We start from the raw sequence: 19,064 nt of genomic DNA, 5'->3' as shown, positions 1-19,064 counted from the left end.
TGTGGATAAAGTTACATACTTAAATAATGTACAAGTGCTTTAACATTTAAGTTCTTTGTGTCATGACTGGGTCTTTATTCCTCTAACATCCTGAGGAAAGCTGTTAGCTGAAATGCATTGGTTTCATGGTCATGGTCAGATAAAACATCCAAACATCCATCCTTGGGACAAAACCTTGTTCTTGTTCCTATTCACCCAGGCCTTACATGGCAGTTTCATTTATTTCCCCCAGAGACACATAAACAAACCAGTGCTCTAAAGCTGAAATTATTAGCTGCATTAACTGGCAACACTTGATCCTTTTTTTTATCATTTGAAATATACTTTTTAGTACTGGTACCAGCTTTGTAAATGTGAATATTTGCTATTTATAGTTAGCTTTCTATGGTTTTAAAATGATTATTACTGTTATTGATTTTTACTGTTGCTTAGAATAAAGAAACTCAGAGTCACTGAATTAATGACACACAAATTTAAACTACGAATTTGTGTTTATTCAAATTATGTAAACCTAAACAATATCAGGTAGGGTGTGTGCTCTGAGATGTTGGTCACTTTGCCTGGCTGGTAATCTATCATACGATTCATTTTAAAACAAGCATTAAAGTGTTTTTAACTATGCATAAGTGGAAGTGTTAAGATTAGTTAATTATTCAATAATAAAACCAATATTTACAATTCCAGGATTAGTTATTAGATAGAGGTGTTGCAGGTGATGGTGGCAGAAAAGGTGTGGATATCCACACGACTGAGAAACTTAACAGCAAACAGTGTTAGAATTTCACACTGTGGCTAGAATAGTGTAAATGAATCAACCTAAAACACCAGAGACAAACTCCTCAACCCATTTCTGAATTGTAAAATGGTTTCCACAAACTTGGTAAACACTGTGGCAGATTTTTTTGCATTACTCAAATTTGTCATCATAGAAAACTAGACTTACCTGTAGGCCAGGATTGCTTTTTCTTTCACCTTCTACATGCATAATCAAATGTGATCTGTTAATAGCACTTTTGTTTTAATGGCCTGGAAGGCTTGTGAAGGCAGAGATCAAAACGAATCCAGCAAAATACAGTGAAATCCTGCAAACCTGTTTCAGGTTAGAAGAGAATTGCAACATGGGGATTTTTTTCCTTTCCAATAGGAGACATAACCGAAAAACCAAAGCTACAGGAATTACTCCAAAATAACTTTAGAAAATGGACAAATCAGTCTATACCTCAATTTAACACAGAATTTGTGGTATGACTTGAATATGGTCTGTGATCCCAACACAACTTAACATGGAATTTCAGAAGCAACCACTTAATCCCATACACATTAGAATTTACCAGTTTTTAAGTTATACACACACACACAACCCCTCTACTCTTGTGCTTATTATAGAATAACAATTTATGATTTGTTATCAATATGAGGGCCAGCCACGAGCACATCGGCTTTCTTGATGCGTTTTATTGAGCCACTGGTCAAATAAGCATCCAAGTTCTCGTTATATTGTAAAAGGTGTCTATCGTCCTCACAAAGAAAACATACAGATAAGCCTGTATATTTACATTTATAGATATACATATATATATTAATGAGAAATTTCTCTGTAATTCAAACTTCAAAACCAGCACATGTGTGAAACAAAAATCTCAAGAATCTGTGGTCATAACAGTGCAAGGAACACCACTATTACTAGCACTTCTGAATTATTTCCCTTCATCCACCTTACAGAGCTGACTTGCACAGTCATGTGTTGGAACACTTACGACTGAGAAGAGGAAACAAATACTGTCATAAAATAAAACATAAAATAAATTAGTTATCACCAGTCCTTTATGAAGATGACCTATGTCACGGATTTGGAGTTTCAATAAGTACCGCAATTCCTTGAATAATTTGGATAAACTCCAAGCAACAAGCTTTCAATAAAATAATGCATTTAGCTCTTTGGGTAACAGAACACCCTACTTCAGTTCCACTATGAAAGTCTCTGTAGCACCACATCAAAAATGTATGGGCTGCATTTTCAAAAGTCTCAGCCAGTGTGTCTTGGTGTGACATCCACTGTTTTTCTGGAAAAACCCCAACATTGAAACATGTCTTTATTTGGAGTCCCCCAGCAGATGGACAATAAGTTCATATGTGGACAGGACAATGGCTGTGTTAGGGATCTGTTTGATTAGCTGTGGAACGAGTCCTCTATAGAAAGCTGCGTAGCCTTCCTCCACCGCTATTAACCTCCCTGTCTGGAAGAAATACTTGTATTTGCTGCCTTCCTCACGCAGCCTTGTCCGAATGACCTCTGTAGAAACAAAAACAAAAATAACCATTTATTAAATACTACTCTCTGGCATTAGTTTGTGATGTTGAGTGTTCAAGGAATAGCAAATGAATAAAAAAGAATAATAGATGTACTTTTTACCATGTGGGTAGGCTATGCAGGACGCACAACCCTTTGAAAAAGCAGCTGCCATCATCAGACTCAGGAAGTCTGATGCACCTTTCTCCTTTTCACTATTTGGGGTGAACTGGCTGCTGGCGAGGTGTTTCTTCAGTGTCTCGTAGATAAGGAAACAAATCATGGTCTCTGAGATGCCAGCATAAGATGCAGTCAGGCCTCGGTAGAAGCCCCGGATTCCTTCCGTTTTGTAAACATAGCGTGCACACTGTAGTGCATTCATCTTCTTTTCTCCTCTGGCTCTAAAAGATGAGATAGATGAGGCTCATTAGTGTCAAGACAACATTATAAGAAGTCTAACATTCTAGCTACTGTCTTGTAGTCATCAAGTCATGTAGCCTACAAAATGCCAACAACAACAAATAACTATATACCAGAGCCCAGCAAGTCCAATAAACTGTTCAGGTCATAATATATACAGTGGGTATGGAAAGTATTCAGACCCCTTTAAATTTTTCACTCTTTGTGTCATTGCTGCCATTTGCCAAAATCAAAAAAGTTCATTTTATTTCTCATTAATGTACACTCAGCACCCCATCTTGACAGAAAAAAACAGAAATGTAGAAATTTTTGCAAATTTATTAAAAAAGAAAAACTGAAATATCACATGGTCATAAGTATTCAGACCCTTTGCAGTGACACTCATATTTAACTCACATGCTGTCCATTTCTTCTGATCCTCCTTGAGATGGTTCTGCTCCTTCATTGGAGTCCAGCTGTGTTTAATTAAACTGATTGGACTTGATTAGGAAAGGCACACACCTGTCTATATAAGACCTTACAGCTCACAGTGCATGTCAGAGCAAATGAGAATCATGAGGTCGAAGGAACTGCCCAAGGAGCTCAGAGACAGAATTGTGGCAAGGCACAGATCTGGCCAAGGTTACAAAAGAATTTCTGCAGCACTCCAGGTTCCTAAGAGCACAGTGGCATCCATAATCCTCAAATGGAAAAAGTTTGGGAAGACCAGAACTCGTCCTAGACCTGGCCGTCCAGCCAAACTGAGCAGTCGTGGGAGAAGAGCCTTGGTGAGAGAGGTAAAGAAGAACCCAAAGATCACTGTGGCTGAGCTCCAGAGATGCAGGAGGGAGATGGGAGAAAGTTCCACAAAGTCAACTATCACTGCAGCCCTCCACCAGTCGGGGCTTTATGGCAGAGTGGCCCGACGGAAGCCTCTCCTCAGTGCAAGACACATGAAAGCCCACATAGACTTTGCCAAAAAACACATGAAGGACTCCCAGACTATGAGAAATAAGATTCTCTGGTCTGATGAGACCAAGATTGAACTTTTTGGCCTTAATTCTAAGCGGTATGTGTGGAGAAAACCAGGCACTGCTCATCACCTGCCCAATACAATCCCTACAGTGAAACATGGTGGTGGGAGCATCGTGTTGTGGGAGTGTTTTTCAGCTGCAGGGACAGGACGACTTGTTGCAATTGAAGGAAAGATGAATGCGGCCAAGTACAGAGATATCCTGGAAGAAAAGCTCTTCCAGAGTGCTCTCGACCTCAGACTGGGCCGAAGGTTCACCTTTCAACAGGACAATGACCCTAAGCGCACAGCTAAAATAACAAAGGAGTGGCTTCAGAACAACTCTGTGACCGTTCTTGACTGGCCCAGCCAGAGCCCTGACCTAAACCCAATTGAGCATCTCTGGAGAGACCTGAAAATGGCTGTCCACCAACGTTCACCATCCAACCTGACAGAACTGGAGAGGATCTGCAAGGAAGAATGGCAGAGGATCCCCAAATCCAGGTGTGAAAAACTTGTTGCATCATTCCCAAGAAGACTCATGGCTGTACTAGCTCAAAAGGGTGCTTCTACTCAATACTGAGCACAGGGTCTGAATACTTATGACCATGTGATATTTCAGTTTTTCTTTTTTAATAAATTTGCAAAAATTTCTACATTTCTGTTTTTTTCTGTCAAGATGGGGTGCTGAGTGTACATTAATGAGAAATAAAATGAACTTTTTTGATTTTGGCAAATGGCAGTAATGACACAAAGAGTGAAACATTTAAAAGGGTCTGAATACTTTCCGTACCCACTGTATATACCACAGACTTCTCTGGGACAGGAAAATGGGGACCCATTTGTTAACCATTAACCTTAGAAAGACGTATATAATGTCCTATTGTTTCCTTATTGGGTTAAAGAGTAACTAGTCTAAACATAAACTGAGTTATGTTTGAAATAAATTAAGCCTTTTCCCCTTCATTCATAAAGCTCCCCTTTTCTTGTTGCAGGGACAGGTGTTCAAACTCTAAACCAAGGGTAAATTAGCTTGTTCCTGTGATCTCGCATGATACTATTGTCTAGTACTTGAGAATGTAAATACAGACTCTAGTTCTACATGCAGAAGACTGCGTCAGCACCATGTATTTATGGCATCAGGTCACACGCTTGGTCTCATATACTGCATAATCCAAGGACATTTCTGGGAAAGTGGAGTCTATTCAAGGTTTCTGAGAAAGGTTACATTATATAAGGTACCATTTGCAACATCCCTAACATAAGTAAGATTGTTTTACACAGGTTGCAAAAGTCTATCTAGAGATAAAAAAAAAGAACACAGAGCAGGTAAAGTCAAGAGTATACACACTTTTTCTCCAGCTGCATCCTTGTCTTGACCATCCAGACGGGGTTCATCAGAGAGTTAGTAACAAAAGCTGAGGACAAGGGATAAAATCATAATTGGTTGTTGTTGAACTCATTCTATGGAAATTAGCTTAGCAGTCAGATACAATTGCCATGCAATACATGACCTTTTGTGAAACTAATAATTTTTAGTTTATAGGCTTCAATGTTTATGATACAACACAGCAGAGAAAAACTGTAAACTTTAGAATTAAAGTTTTTCATGGTACTAGACAGCATTAGATTGTACAGCTATTCATGGTATTACAGCCATTACACATATGTAACAAATATGAACAAGCAGACTGCCTACCTGCTATACCAGCAGAAGACATGTGCACCACTCCACTATTAGGGACAAACAGCCCATTGAACATCTCTTTAGATTTTGAGTAAGCAGCAAAGTAAATGGCTCTGAAACACAGAAAATGGTAAATTAGTAAGAATAGCTGTAAATATTAACACACAGTGCTTAAATATATAGGTGTTTTCCATTCTTGAATGTGCTTTTATAGCAGTTGTGCAATTATGCAAATTGTTCCATTTCTGCCAAATTGAGGCTTTGACAGATTGTGTATCCAGAGAAGTCTGTTCTCTCTGTGTGGTTTCTGGAACAGACCATTGTTGCATGAGAATGGGCTGAATAAGCACCGGGCACTACAGATGCACAGTCGTGCTCTGAATGTAAGCCAGGTCTAAGTTGGACAGTGGAACACTATGTAAAAGTCCATGATGCAGCTACTCATTAACCATGAGGAAAATATATGTAACCCACATGACTCTTTTCATTTCAACAGAGCCTCAAAGTCAGATCAACATTTAGTGGCAAACATATTCAGGTAAATCGATTTACCACAACATTAACGTCATATACTAGAGTTTACTTCCAGGATTGTCAACCATGAGGAAACAGGGCAAAGTTCTGTGGATTTGTTGACTCTAAAAATAGAACAAAGTTAAAACTCACATGTGCCCAGGCAAGGCTGAATTTTTGCTACCGCTTTGTGTAAAAGGTTCCACAAAAACTCAAAGTCAATTTTCTTCAGATTTACCTCATTAATTTGACAGCATTATGAACAAAGGCCTCCTCATGTTAACAGACTCAATAGCTTACACAAACTCATCAGCTGATCCACAGAGGTCTTTAATGCTGGGAGGAACTCCGAATATCGTGCCATGACAACAGCTTCCTGTTTATACAGTTAATGCTGTCAGCCATTACAGTAAAAAAAACCAAACAGGACTTCCTTGTTTTTTTATTTTCTGTTTGTAGCTGCCGTAGTATAATACATTCTGAGATTTCCTGATACAAAGAAACAGGCGTCATTGTTAACTTGCACACTACACAGGCAGATATCTTTAACAGAGATTGCTACATAGTTTCAGCACTTTTCAGCAGTAGGTGAGGATGGTGGTGAAGATGGATACTCTTTATCCAAGGGAGCAACTCTAATCTGTCATAATAACTTCACTGTACCTTGAGGGTGCCACGCCTACAAGGTTTGGCCCCAGACCACGAAAGAGAGATCTTGGTCCCTCTTTTTCAAGAATGGATCTGAAATAAAATAAAAGCAAACAACTGTCAATCATCAAACATGAAATATTCCACACTGTTATTACTTTTTCAACAGTGTACGTGCTAAACTGGCTCTGAACTTATTATGGTAATGGTCGGTAAAGTTATCCCAGGCTCTATTAAGGGAATAAGTATGATGCTTGACTCCTGCAGTCATTCCAAGTGTTGCCCCCATCTTGTTCACTTGAGCTGGTTTTGCACAAGTTCCTCCATTGAACCCAATCCGTCTGCAGGACTTGGCTTGTCATACCACACGTATCCCCACAGAGATCTTTACTCTCTAACAGTACTGACCTTAATTCTTTAGATGACTGTGAGGTTATCTGCGGCCAAGAAAAGGAGGTGGGTACAACTGCAAATCACACTGATTTCTGAAATACGCACCTCCTCTATTAGTACTTACACATTCTGCTTCTATAACATAGATACCCACCACATTTTTACACAACAATAGGTTTTAAAATAAAATAAATAAAACAACATAATGATCTCAAATTAGTGACCAATTTAAATATTCTCATGACTGGAGAAAGGATTTGAAGTTCTATAATGAATTTTTACATTTTATACATATATAAGCATCTAATGCAGACAACTCTCTCTCGTTTATGACAAAACCTTTCCTATGAGCTGATGTAATTTGACCAGAAGTGACTCAGTTCTCTAAAAACAAAAAATTGTCTTTATGCTTTCATAACCTTTACAGCCTACTACACACACCAGCCCAGACTGGTCCTGTCTGCCGCCACAATCCTCTGAGTGTAATTTAACACTGTCACAGCACCCCCATTAAAACCATGCCTTGATCCTTTTGGCCTATAGAGGCCTCCTCTAGTGGTTCCCACACTCTAAGCAACCTAACAAATGGAATATTTTGATGATCACTATAAGAAACTTTATGAACCCATCTTGAGGTCAGGTGAAAAAGCATTTTTGTGCTGGCCCAAACAGCTGTATAAGGACACTAAACACAAGTAAAATGCTACACAGTACTTAATCTTCACTTTATGTGGGGTGAGATTAAAGGCCATCATTTTAAGACTATGAAAGCAGAAAGGAAATGACAGGCTCTCCAAAGTATTTGCAGAAAGCAAATCAAAAGAATGGCACAGACTTTTATGCAACTATTCTAAACACAAACAGACCTGTCAAAACATGCAAGTCTTCGGATGGTAAAATTGTGTAGGATGCCATGATGCAACTGCAAGGCTCAGCAGCTAACAATTACGCCAGTCCCTGCACGGCAGTCCTAATAAACTACGACCGCTGTGAAGGGAGAACATTTTGTTCTGTTCTTTACAGGTAGAAAAATACAGACACCTCAAGGGACAGAATGCTGCAGCTCTGCTTTCCTAACATCAAGACAAACAACTTACCGTAGGACCTGCAGCAGCCCAGGTGTAACCGTCCCTGGTCGGATAACCCCAGTACCACTTAAGGTGCCCAGCTGGACCTGGAAAACAGGCCGGAGGGTGAGGCCAGAGGACTGCAGCCGTGTCTTCAACACCTCCAGAGGGCAGGTCACGATGGCTCCCACTGTACCACTACATCTGCAAATTGATGACACAAAAATAAGAATTAAGGGGTTTTGAGCAGGATGTTTAAAACGCTTGCCATGGCTAATCTGATTAGAATAGCAGTCTATTATTTGCAACATCACTACCCATATAAGCTTTGACTGAGAGCTGAGGAAATACTTGGCCAAGTGCAATGAACAATTATGGTCAAAGAGCAGTCTCTTGCTTTGCACTGAAGTTAAACCAACACAGCTGGTGCACAGGGTTTCCGGTTTAGACGTTCTAATTACACTAGGAAAGACATTTGCCACAGGAGAGATTGTTTTTTTCCCCCAAGTCAGTTTCTTTATCGTATTTCATTACAGCTGCCAAGGGTACATTCTGTATTACCTGTCATTAACCTCATCAGTGACAAACCTTAGACTCCAACATCTTAAAACACATGAACTGTTCCCCCATAAATGATCCAGCCACCTGATTGCTAGAATTTAAAAAATAAATTACACTGTTTAGATTTCCACGTTGCATAACCCATTTTAACTATGTTGAAATGAGGTGTTGGACTGGCCATGACCACTGTTCACAGAGATAAGAAAAGTAGGGGACTGGGCGTATGTGTGGGCCCTGTGACAACGACAAACATCACTGCAAAACTTCATTATGCGAATTCATTATTGGTGCTTATTCAGACACTGTAGAAATCGAGCAAAGGCTGTTGTTACACACAACTGAGTAGGTTCTACTTACAAGTTCAAGAAGACCTGTAATATAACCAACCAGGTGCATTTAAACTAAAAACAAAACAGTCTAAATCCCCATTGCATTATTCCAAATTAAACTGACATCGCGTTTTAAAATTATACTTTGAAACCCGGGGCTAAAATTAAGCTCAAGGGTAAAATGGCGTCATTCTTCACAAGCCAACGTTGCCTAAATGTGACCTTAACATCAGCTGGATGCTAACGTTAGCTAACTCGTCGTTATATCAGACTCCCATGTGTGGTTTATAATAAGGTTAAGCATTTTCTGGTCAGCGGCGATGAGACACGGCTGATGGTACAGTGTTATATAATGGTATCAGATGATCTTAGCTACAAGCTAACGACACTCGTGACACTGCGCCACGTCCAGACACATCAACTAACTAACCACTAAGTCCTGGTCTTGTGCTAAACACTAAAGAGCCAGTTTCACACCCTATATTAAATAAAACATCACGTATTTACTGGTGCTACTAGCACAAACAGCTTTAGCTAACGGTAGCTATGAGGCATTAGCAAACGTTAACGTTACTTAGCTAAAATAAAAGATGTCGCCGGCATGGTCACTATCCACGACACTGGCTATTCGTTTGCGGTGTGAGAGGTTCATACGAAGGTTACTTTTTACTTTTATCAAGTCAGTTTTCCTAAAATAGTGCCGACTGAAGAACGGAAACGTGATTGGTGGTGCTAACACGAGCTAGCGTGAAATTTGATGAATTCAATGAAATAGCGTGACTTTGACTTACCCCCCGGCGAAAAGATGCAGCAGTGTGTCTTTCTGTGCCATCTTCGTGTGTATTTCAAAGCGCCACCATACTCGTATTATTGTTATATGTCTTTTAAAACAGCGACGAAGTGAGCTTTATTATCGAGCTTACTGTCGCCGGTCTGTGCGGTGTAGATCGGAGAATCTGAAGAGCGGCTCTATTCTGACGTCAGTGGGCCGGTCGGGGGTGTTGTCCGTGACGTAGGGACACGCGCTGTCCACCCGGTGTCTTTGACATCGAATTTGTTACACAATTAGCACTAACAGGCTAAACTTGAAAACAGGACACGTATAAAGCACACACGCGCACTGTAAGCAACGCCTATTTCCATAGGCAATGACAATTATTTAGTTTAATAATAGACCGATCGTTCAGTGTGTCCAGAATTACTGGAAAAGTTCCCCACTGTGATTTTCTCATAGCATGTGCTGTTCAGCAATGAGCGGTGTGTAATAAAAGTCTCAACATAATTTCTACCGTCAGCCAGACATACAAATTAGGAATCACTAAGCTACAGCAAAACAAATTACACAATCACCTTGACAATGCCTTGTTTGTCTGTGTCTGCACAATAACATCTGTGCTACTGTGTCACTGCAGTTTGGATCTGTGGTTCAGCTTTTTTTTTCTTTGCCCTTTGACTAATATATGGATTTAAGGGCTGTTAATTTACTTTAATTGATTAAATAGTGTCAGTTTCACAGCATCACATATTACATGTAAATACATAATCTGGTCCTCCTTTGTAGCTGTTTTAGCAACCTGGATAATTTAAGTTTCTATTAATAAACAAATAGTTTTTTGGATAAAGATTTCATCTAAAGATCAATCAAATGTCTACAAAATGAATAGAAATTGATCTAGAAAATTTTGTTCACAATTTTAAAATGCTGCTGATGAACTAAGGCATCAGTGTTAATTCATATATTACAATGTGTCATTCACTTGGGCAATTCTTCCACAAATTTAGTGCTTTATTTTGATAGTTTTTGGACTTACAGCCTGTATGACACTATATTGTTTAAATAGTAATTTGAATAATTTGAATGTAGGACACATATTTGTAAAGGAGCTGAATATTTACACCACTGACTGCGACATTAGGATTTATGTTGTACTTAAGAGTGAGACTGGGCTTTAGAGTAATGTAGTTGTTGGAAATACTGGCACCAATTGACCATGAAAGAGGAAACATGCAGTGGCAGAACATTTCATCATAGCCTGTAGAGAAATTGTATTTTTTCAAAAACCCACTGATTATTTTTTGAATTTCCTACATGCTTTTAGTTTTTTATTACTCATGTCACCTTGATACACCTTTTGTCTTATTTTTAATTATTATAGTGTTGAGTTTGAACATCATTTTGGTGCAATTTAGGTCCCATTGGAACTGTTTTCAGAAATAATTCTGCATTTCTTTGAAACAGCTACCAATCACAGTGTATATATGTGTTTGTGTATGTGCACATAAAATTAGCTTAACCTTGTCCTGTGCCATATGTAGAAAGCAAAACAAAATATCAGTGTCACAGTTCTTGGAGACTGATGCAACATTGTTACAGGCTCATATCCTCTCTAATCCCTCACGCTATTCCCACCACTCCCTGATCCATGTGTTTTAGTGTATATGCATATGTACTTATGCAATGTAAATTTACTGCCTATCATAACTTTTGTGTTCAGTTTCTGTATGCAGAGAAACTGCTACATTTCACCGAATGCAACTACAACATAGGAGGTCAAATCTCCAGTTTGACCCCACTGCTGGTTCATTCTTGTTTTATCAGTGTTTAAAAAGATCCTTCAAATTCAGATTAAACCCATGACTCGCCACTAAAAAAAAAAAAAAAAAAAAAATCAACAAACCACCATGTACTGAATTCTTAAGTGCAACTTGTCCTACCTTAACAGGCAAGTATGTAACAGGAGAATAACATTAAACGTACTGTTCTGCTGAAGCGTCCCAGTTAACCACAGCAGTGACCCAGCATGCACAATGCCAGGACACTGAAACCAAAGTACATAAATTCTGATTGCACCTGTGCTTTTCTTGCCATGCAATCAAAATGTTGTCTGTGATAAAAAAAAAAAAAAAAAAGCCAGAGTCCATCAAAACTAAATAACAGATGTCAAACAGACAGTATGTACATACCCACAGTCTTAATAGTCTAGTCAGATAAATCCATATTTAACCCACATGCATTAAAATGAGTTAAGTGGAATTTCTACTACTGTGAATTACAGAAAATGGCTGGAGTAATGGTCATTTTACTATATTATTTGGAGCTAAATTAAATTAACCACATTCAACAATGACTTAATGAACACATTTCAGATAGTTTATTCCATATTTGATTTTTGAGGCAACAGTTTGCAGCATTGATATAAAGTTGTGGACATTTATTTGTTTTGCCATCTCGAATTGTAACCACTTTGTTCATCCCCTGTAGCTTGTAGTTTGGGGAAAATATTATGAAAATTTTACCATACAATGTACAATAGACAGCAGTCAATATACAATAGATTATTTTAGATCATCTTTAATAGATACTTACAAACAAATCTACAAGAAGAAATAGAAATAGATGCTGCAGGCAAGGAAAACAAAGGTGTGGCAGTGTGTCCACATCCAGCTAAGTGCTGAGTAAGGACCAAGTCTGCACATATAAAAATACTAGTGCCAACAGGTCTATGATATGATGCATATGGAGTACCACCCACCCCTTTACATGTCAAAAAAAAACCCCTATATTGGTGATTCACAGCTACGTACCAATAAAATCCAAGATGTCATTCCAATAAACCATATAGTAATTGCACAGGTTTGTTTCCACTGTCTGGTTTCATATGTGATGTGCAAACCAGAGAAATCAGATGAATTAAAATAGAAGGAAAAAAAAAAAAACCAAAACAGCACTCCTGAACCTCAAAAGTATGTGGTTGAAAAATACTACACTACAAAAAGCAGGTGTTGCAAAGATTTAAAAAAAACAAAACAAAAAAAAACAAAAAAAAAAAACATTTGTATTGGAAAAAACATCCTGCAGATGCATGCTACAAATAATCACAGTGATATCCTGTTAAAATTTCCATTTCCACAGATGCTGTTCCTGTTGAATGCCTGACTATAAGAAAGAGGGCACTTCCATATTGCAGAGAAACCTCTCAGTGCAGTGAGCAGTCTGAACTGCTCTTCAGCTGCCTCACAGTACATTGATCCACACTATGCTACAGACTCACTGTCAGCATCTCTTTTCTGTGTCATGAGCAGCAATTTTTTAAATTTATTACCTACTTAAAAAAAACATTTCTAAAATCAATTAGGATTTTACATTACAATTCTCAATTGGAGAGGACATAGAATTTGAGTATGTGCTGCCATCCTTTGGTCAAATCCTGGCAGTGCACTTCTGTTCCACCATTTAAAGTTCAAATTCCATTACACAATTTTGTTTTAGCACAATAGCATTTAAGCTTAAATGGGTATGAGGCAGAAATTCATAATCATAAAGCCTGAGGTTGGGACAGTCAGTAGAGATACTGACCACATACAACATATCAACTTACAAACTGGAGGAAGTAATGCAACATGGTAACTGTAGGCCATCACCTGGATCAGCATTGTGCATAGTGCTCAGAGATTCCTGATTTCATAAAGTTAGAGAATATAATTGCAAAGAGTCATAAAAACAGGATAAGAAACTCAAAATGAGTCCAGCCACTGACACAGAAGCATACTTGTTGAATCATCCATGAGGCTGAGTTAGTCCTGGAGGGTTAAGCAATGCTGTCAAACAAGATCAACCTAAGAAAGATCCCAGAGAAACATGAGAAAGAGACAAGGGTGTGCTGTACATTGTGACTGCCAGCGCCGTTATTGGTACAGCAGGTAGTTCTTAAGAGAGGCCGGCAGGGGCAGTCTGTGGATTTCACTTAGACGGTCTCTTCCTAATGCCACCCTCACTGAACGCCTACAGAGGTCCATCAGAGAGAGGGGTTCAGCTGGAGGGAGAGGCATAAGAAAGATTTTTAATGTCAGAATCTAATGTATATGGGTGTGCACACAAATGTATCTTTAACTCAAATGTGAGCAGTGTATATACTGTGTTTGGCCATTTAATGAATACATTAAGAGAAATTATGTGTGCTATGTAGTTTTGAAAAAGAATATGTTAAATGTTTCCATTTACCTATATATTCATACTGTCATCAGTGAATATATATATATATATATATATATATATATATATATATGGCTTATACTGGAACATTTCAGTTCTTGCCAATTTCCAGTATGTGCTACAGAGTAGACTTGTGCCTTCAAAAAGTATTGACCTTGCAATTATTTTAGATTTTTTGTCAATGTGAAAGCTACAGTGAAAATAAAAAACACAAAACAAAACAAAAGCACAATTTTACTTGCAGCAATATTCTGTTCCTGTTGCACCAACAGTACCTCAACAAAAACCACTACCTTTACCATCAATGTATAAGATTAGGGATTTCCCACTGCACAACCAGCAGACAGGAGAATGTCATGTTAAACTGAAACTAGGCTTTAAGACATATCACTGCATTGGTAGCAACAATTCTATAAAAGGCCTAAACTAGGTCAAGTAATCTGAGCAGAACATAAAAATCTAATGAGCACAGTGCACTTGGGACATGGGGCTAGTGCAACATGTTATGATAAGTACCTATGTCTCCTAATTGAAAACTTATGATCCTTTAACCCAGGAACAACTGGTATTTTCCATTTATCAGTGAGAAAAACAAAAACAAGCAATTAACTACTAAGGAGGCACCATAGTGTAATTTAAAAAAAGAACAGATACTGAGAATACTCAAGGCACAAACAGATTATGCTTTTACTCTTAACTGTAGTAAGACTAGAACACAGTGACATCATTTTCTGTCATTCAGTGATAAAGCTAAATATTAACTTGTACATAATCTGGACTGTGACAGAAGAACACAATGTCAGGTTATCGTATGTATTGCCTCATAATAATGAACTAAGGCAGGAACAACAGTGCTGCTCCCCAGCAGCCCCACCTGCAGAAATGTTCTGCTTAGATAGTATGATAAACTGTTTATTGTACCAATAAATGCTGTCACTGGTTATACAAGACATTGTCACTGACCAATTACAAAAAAAAAAAAAAAAAGTTTCTCATGAAAGAAAGTACAACCAAGGAAGATTTTAAAATATAAAAGTTTGTACTTACGATCAAGGCCATTTATGTAACGTATTCGTATTTCACAGTGTCCCCACACGGCACTCACCACCGGGTACAGCTTCCTGCCCTTAAGTCCTCTGAATGCCACCCCTAAGTAATATCCATCCACTATGTACCCCAGAGTCCCTTCATCCATGTCTAAGACTACTAATAGGGAGTCTGGTATTATGAAGGTATCGTCAGGCTCGAGGAAGGCTGGGTAGGTCTTTCCTGCATGGTTCTTGCCGTCATGGTAGAGTTTACTCCTGCACAGGTCCCAGCCCCAAGACTCAGCATTGCTTCCTACCAAAGCTGTGTAGCCCACTGAGTGTAGTGGAGCATCACTTGTAGCTACTCCGACCACAGCATGTGTGCCCCTCTGACGCATGGCCCAGCTGATCTCCCACACATGCAGTCCCCTTGTGTAGCCAACACGACCCCGGATGGCATCTGTGCTCTGCGCCACAGGGTGCCTATGAAACACCAGCTTGTTGTCATCCTTGACAAAGATGTTTAGTGAACGATCATCATTGTTCCATGAATGCTGGACTTGGACGTCCTGGCTGGCAGGTGGCATGTCCAGCAGCAGATCCAGTCGAGATGGCTTGGTGAGATTGAGGGCCTGTAGCTCCAGCTTCAAGGGGCTGAACGCAGGATCCCGCATATCAATGGTTTTAATGCCACCTGGGACTTTTTGCCCCATGCTCCAGGTGTTATATCAGTACCTTCTTTCTCCACCTCCCCCCTCCTTAAATACTTATGGGGGGAGTAACCAGCTTCAGACCCTCTTTTCCACTGTGCTCCTGCAACCCACGAAATAGGTTTGTGCTCCTGTGTCACTAAATGCAGACAGCCAAAGTCAGATTAGATGTTCCTTGAAGCCTACCTGAAGAGATCACAATAAACAAAAGGAGAAAAGAAAATTCAAGTGAATTACTAACTAATCTAATTAAACAATTCTGTTCAGATTAAGACGCAAGCTAACTACAAGGCACACTAAATCCAGCCTTATCACACCACTGTGCCCTTTGATGCAACGAAACAGTACATCAGAAGTAATTACATCATACAGAACAAGTTAAATGCATGTGTGCATGTTTACATTTAACAGGGAACAGGAGTTTTTGTTTTTTTTAAAACTCAGTTTATCTGGTAACCAATGGACAATTGATTTTAGCTGTAGGGCTGTTGCAAGGCCTTAAAACTGTCTTTGTTCTCATGATGTTTTGTGTATAAAACAAAGAAAGCAGTCACAGGGCACCTGAGCTAAATGCCGTTTACACCGACAACAATAGCATTAAACAAAAGCAGAAAAGTATCTGCTTTAGCCTATTTTCTATGGCATTAGTAAAGATGGTATCATCATTGTGACCTACAGTCACTTTAGATACTATTCATTTTCACCCTTCATTTTTTGCACACTTTGCCTTTTGGGGTTCTTGGAGGTAGATTTAGGGTCAAGAGAAAAAAAAAAAATCATTCCACAGCAGGATAAAAGAAAGATTTGTTTATTCAGAAAGTCTGAATATTGTCTGAAGTGACTTTTTAAACTCAACTTAATATCTGGGGCAGTCAGACAGTAACGTAAGACCGTATGACGTTATTTTCTTTCCCTATAAGTTCTAGCCAACCAAGAAAGACAAGACCAACAAGTTTCTGTTAGTCAAACATATTTACTAGATTGAAAAGATCATGTATAAGGGTTTGGACTATTAACAGAGAATCCAAAAACAGTAAAAAAAAAAAAAAAAAAAAAAAAACAATGCTAATGGGATTACTTCAGGTCAATAGTCAAGCAAGTCTTTTATAGTGAAAACTCTCATTTTGTCTGATACATCACAAATGAATTAAAAATCCCAAAGACCTAATGTGGCTTTTGGTGAACACAGGTGTGTCTACAATTGCTCTTTGGTCTCCAAATTTCTGCCTGTGTTGTAACAAGGCTGGAGAGGGCATTGTGTAATGTGGAAAACTGTGCTGCTGGGAAGGCCACTAATTGAATTGTAGACAAGAATTCACTGAGAAGTGCTTTGGCCCTTTTTCTAATGCAAGTAAACAACCATTTAAATGGGTCATGTCTCTTCAGTGCTTTCAAAACAGGAGGGAAGAAAAAGCAAACAGCGGGTGGCCAGCATCTGAACGTAAACAATCGCTTATTCGATGCCTGTCCAGCATTCAGGGACAGTGAAACATGTTCATTTGCACACCCTTTGAGTCAGGAGCTTACAATTCCCACCCATCATGGCAAAGGGCCACACTGCAATATAAACATGTAAATCAAAACTAACAAAAAATAATAAAAAAGTCTTACCACATATGCACTGAGTGTAAAAATAAACAATTATGAGCAGCATAAAAGGTTGTTTGTGGATGGATATATTTGGACTGTGATCCTGGCTTGGGTTGGTTGGGGGTTCTAGGGCCCCTGGGTTGCTTTGGATGTGATTAAATTCAAGCAGAATGGCTGGCTGGATTTCCTGAGCCAAAGAAACACTCGTCTCTATTGTATAGTCCAATTAGTACCAGGCCCACCTGAACCCGAGTCTATTCGTTGAGCAAAGACAAAGTCATCAATTGTATGGATACAAAAACCTTAACGTGTTATGTAGTGAAGTGCAGCTGAATATAATGTTTATGACTTATCTAATGAAGAATCTGAACATCATTTAAGCCTTGAAAAGGGTTTAGTTCCCTTTTTTTTGTAGTTTTGTGGACAAAATAGCAGCAACACCTCTTCGTGCTATATATTATATGCCAAATATCTTAATGTCAGTCAGAATAACAACACAGTTTATAGAATGCTAACAAAAAGCTCAAGGAAAGTTGTTCTGGTACGTTAACTGAGTGTGTGTAGGCCTCCTGACTAGTTAACCTGTAACGGTTGGTCATGCTAGCTAAGGCTCGAGGAAAAGTCCACGCGCGACCACAGGCAGAAGCAGCGCGTGACTCAGATGTTACGGACCGTTTCTCTTTTTTCCTCCTTTTTTTTTTTTAAACATTTCTGTTTTGACCTGAAGCTCGAGACGCTTCTTGCACATTTAGCAACACAACACGCTGGCGTTAGCGCAAACAGCTACGAAACATGGCTAACGTCAACGAGAGGGAAGGAATCAAGAACAGAAAAGAAAATAACGTTACGGTTTGCTCTTGTTAAACTGGAGTAACAACCCTTAGCGTATGTTGTTTTCCTTATCAAACGTGTAATAAGCGACACTCAAAACAGAAACAAGCGACAGCCACCATAAAGGAGAGGAAGAGGAGGAGGAGGAAAGGCACACACAGCAACAAACAAACACACAGACCTTGTTAACTTGTGAGGCGGTGAACCGGCGGAGTGGATGAGACCAGGTAAAGCGTCAGAGTTTTCACCTACTCCATCGCAGTTTTCTGTTTCCTCGTCGTCTTTTACCGTTTCGGGCTGGACGCGAATTATGTGAAATAATGATGGCTGCTCTCTAACATCTCTGGCATCACGTGGTAAAGTGCTCCCAGCTGCTTTGCTAGATTAGGACCTCCCCGACGGGCTGCAGCTACAGCAAAGCTCGCTTCATGCCGGTGTTGCAGTTTATGCAGCTGGCATTGTGTGTGTGTGTGTGTGTGTGTGTGTGTGCGCGCGCGCGTGCGTGCTTATAAATGTATTCATGAGACATGCACAGTGTACATAAATACGATTCGCTCGTTTCTGGGTTTAACTTTAATGACGATTGTTGTTCCTACGGGTTTTACAGTAAACCAGAGCTGCAGCAATTAGCAAATTAACAGATCATTCATTGTGTCATCATCATTCATTTTTCATCATTCAGATGAACTTCACCTGAAACTGATTCGATAATCGATTCATAGTTCGACGAAATATTTGGGGCTCTCAGATTTGCACCTTCACACCGAAATAAACTGAACTTCTTGGTGATTGGACTGTTGGTCAGACAAAACGAAACATTTGATCACCTTGAACTCTTCTGTTGTTTATGTTTTGTGGAACTAAACTTAATTAGACTTGGATATTTTAAAAATGACAGAAATATGAACAGATAATGAAACCAGCCCTTAGTTAAAGCACACATTTATATTTTCCTTTAACTTGTATTTTAGTGAATACTAAAAGAAATCACTAATTCCCTTTTAAGGAGGTTT

The 19,064-nt window shown here is 39.0% G+C and overlaps 2 protein-coding genes across 3 annotated transcripts; both read right to left on the bottom strand.

Annotated features, from left to right (window-relative positions):
* Window positions 1-1,001: 1,001 nt before the first annotated feature.
* slc25a33 (solute carrier family 25 member 33) lies at window positions 1,002-9,870 on the bottom strand. The gene is made up of 7 exons (XM_026333128.2): window positions 9,691-9,870; window positions 8,040-8,213; window positions 6,565-6,642; window positions 5,401-5,501; window positions 5,053-5,119; window positions 2,414-2,691; window positions 1,002-2,293 (listed from the first exon to the last, which is right to left on the bottom strand). Exons 1-7 carry the CDS (start codon window positions 9,729-9,731, stop codon window positions 2,094-2,096), a joined length of 939 nt encoding a protein of 312 aa, XP_026188913.1. The 5' UTR covers window positions 9,732-9,870; the 3' UTR covers window positions 1,002-2,093.
* Window positions 9,871-12,028: 2,158 nt separating this feature from the next.
* On the bottom strand, window positions 12,029-18,451 carry spsb1 (splA/ryanodine receptor domain and SOCS box containing 1). Of its 2 annotated transcripts, none has more exons than XM_026333388.2 (3): window positions 18,233-18,451; window positions 14,940-15,816; window positions 12,029-13,713 (listed from the first exon to the last, which is right to left on the bottom strand). In XM_026333388.2, exons 2-3 carry the CDS (start codon window positions 15,631-15,633, stop codon window positions 13,586-13,588), a joined length of 822 nt encoding a protein of 273 aa, XP_026189173.1. In that variant the 5' UTR covers window positions 15,634-15,816; window positions 18,233-18,451; the 3' UTR covers window positions 12,029-13,585. The 2 variants fall into 2 exon arrangements, with proteins under 2 accessions (XP_026189173.1, XP_026189174.1); XM_026333389.2 differs by having other exon boundaries at window positions 14,940-15,812.
* Window positions 18,452-19,064: the final 613 nt, after the last annotated feature.

Source organism: Mastacembelus armatus, chromosome 7 (assembly GCF_900324485.2).
Source record: "Mastacembelus armatus chromosome 7, fMasArm1.2, whole genome shotgun sequence".
Classification (NCBI taxonomy): Eukaryota; Metazoa; Chordata; class Actinopteri; order Synbranchiformes; family Mastacembelidae; genus Mastacembelus; species Mastacembelus armatus.
Note: the sequence above shows the minus strand (reverse complement) of the source record. Positions and strands in the feature narration are given on the sequence as shown.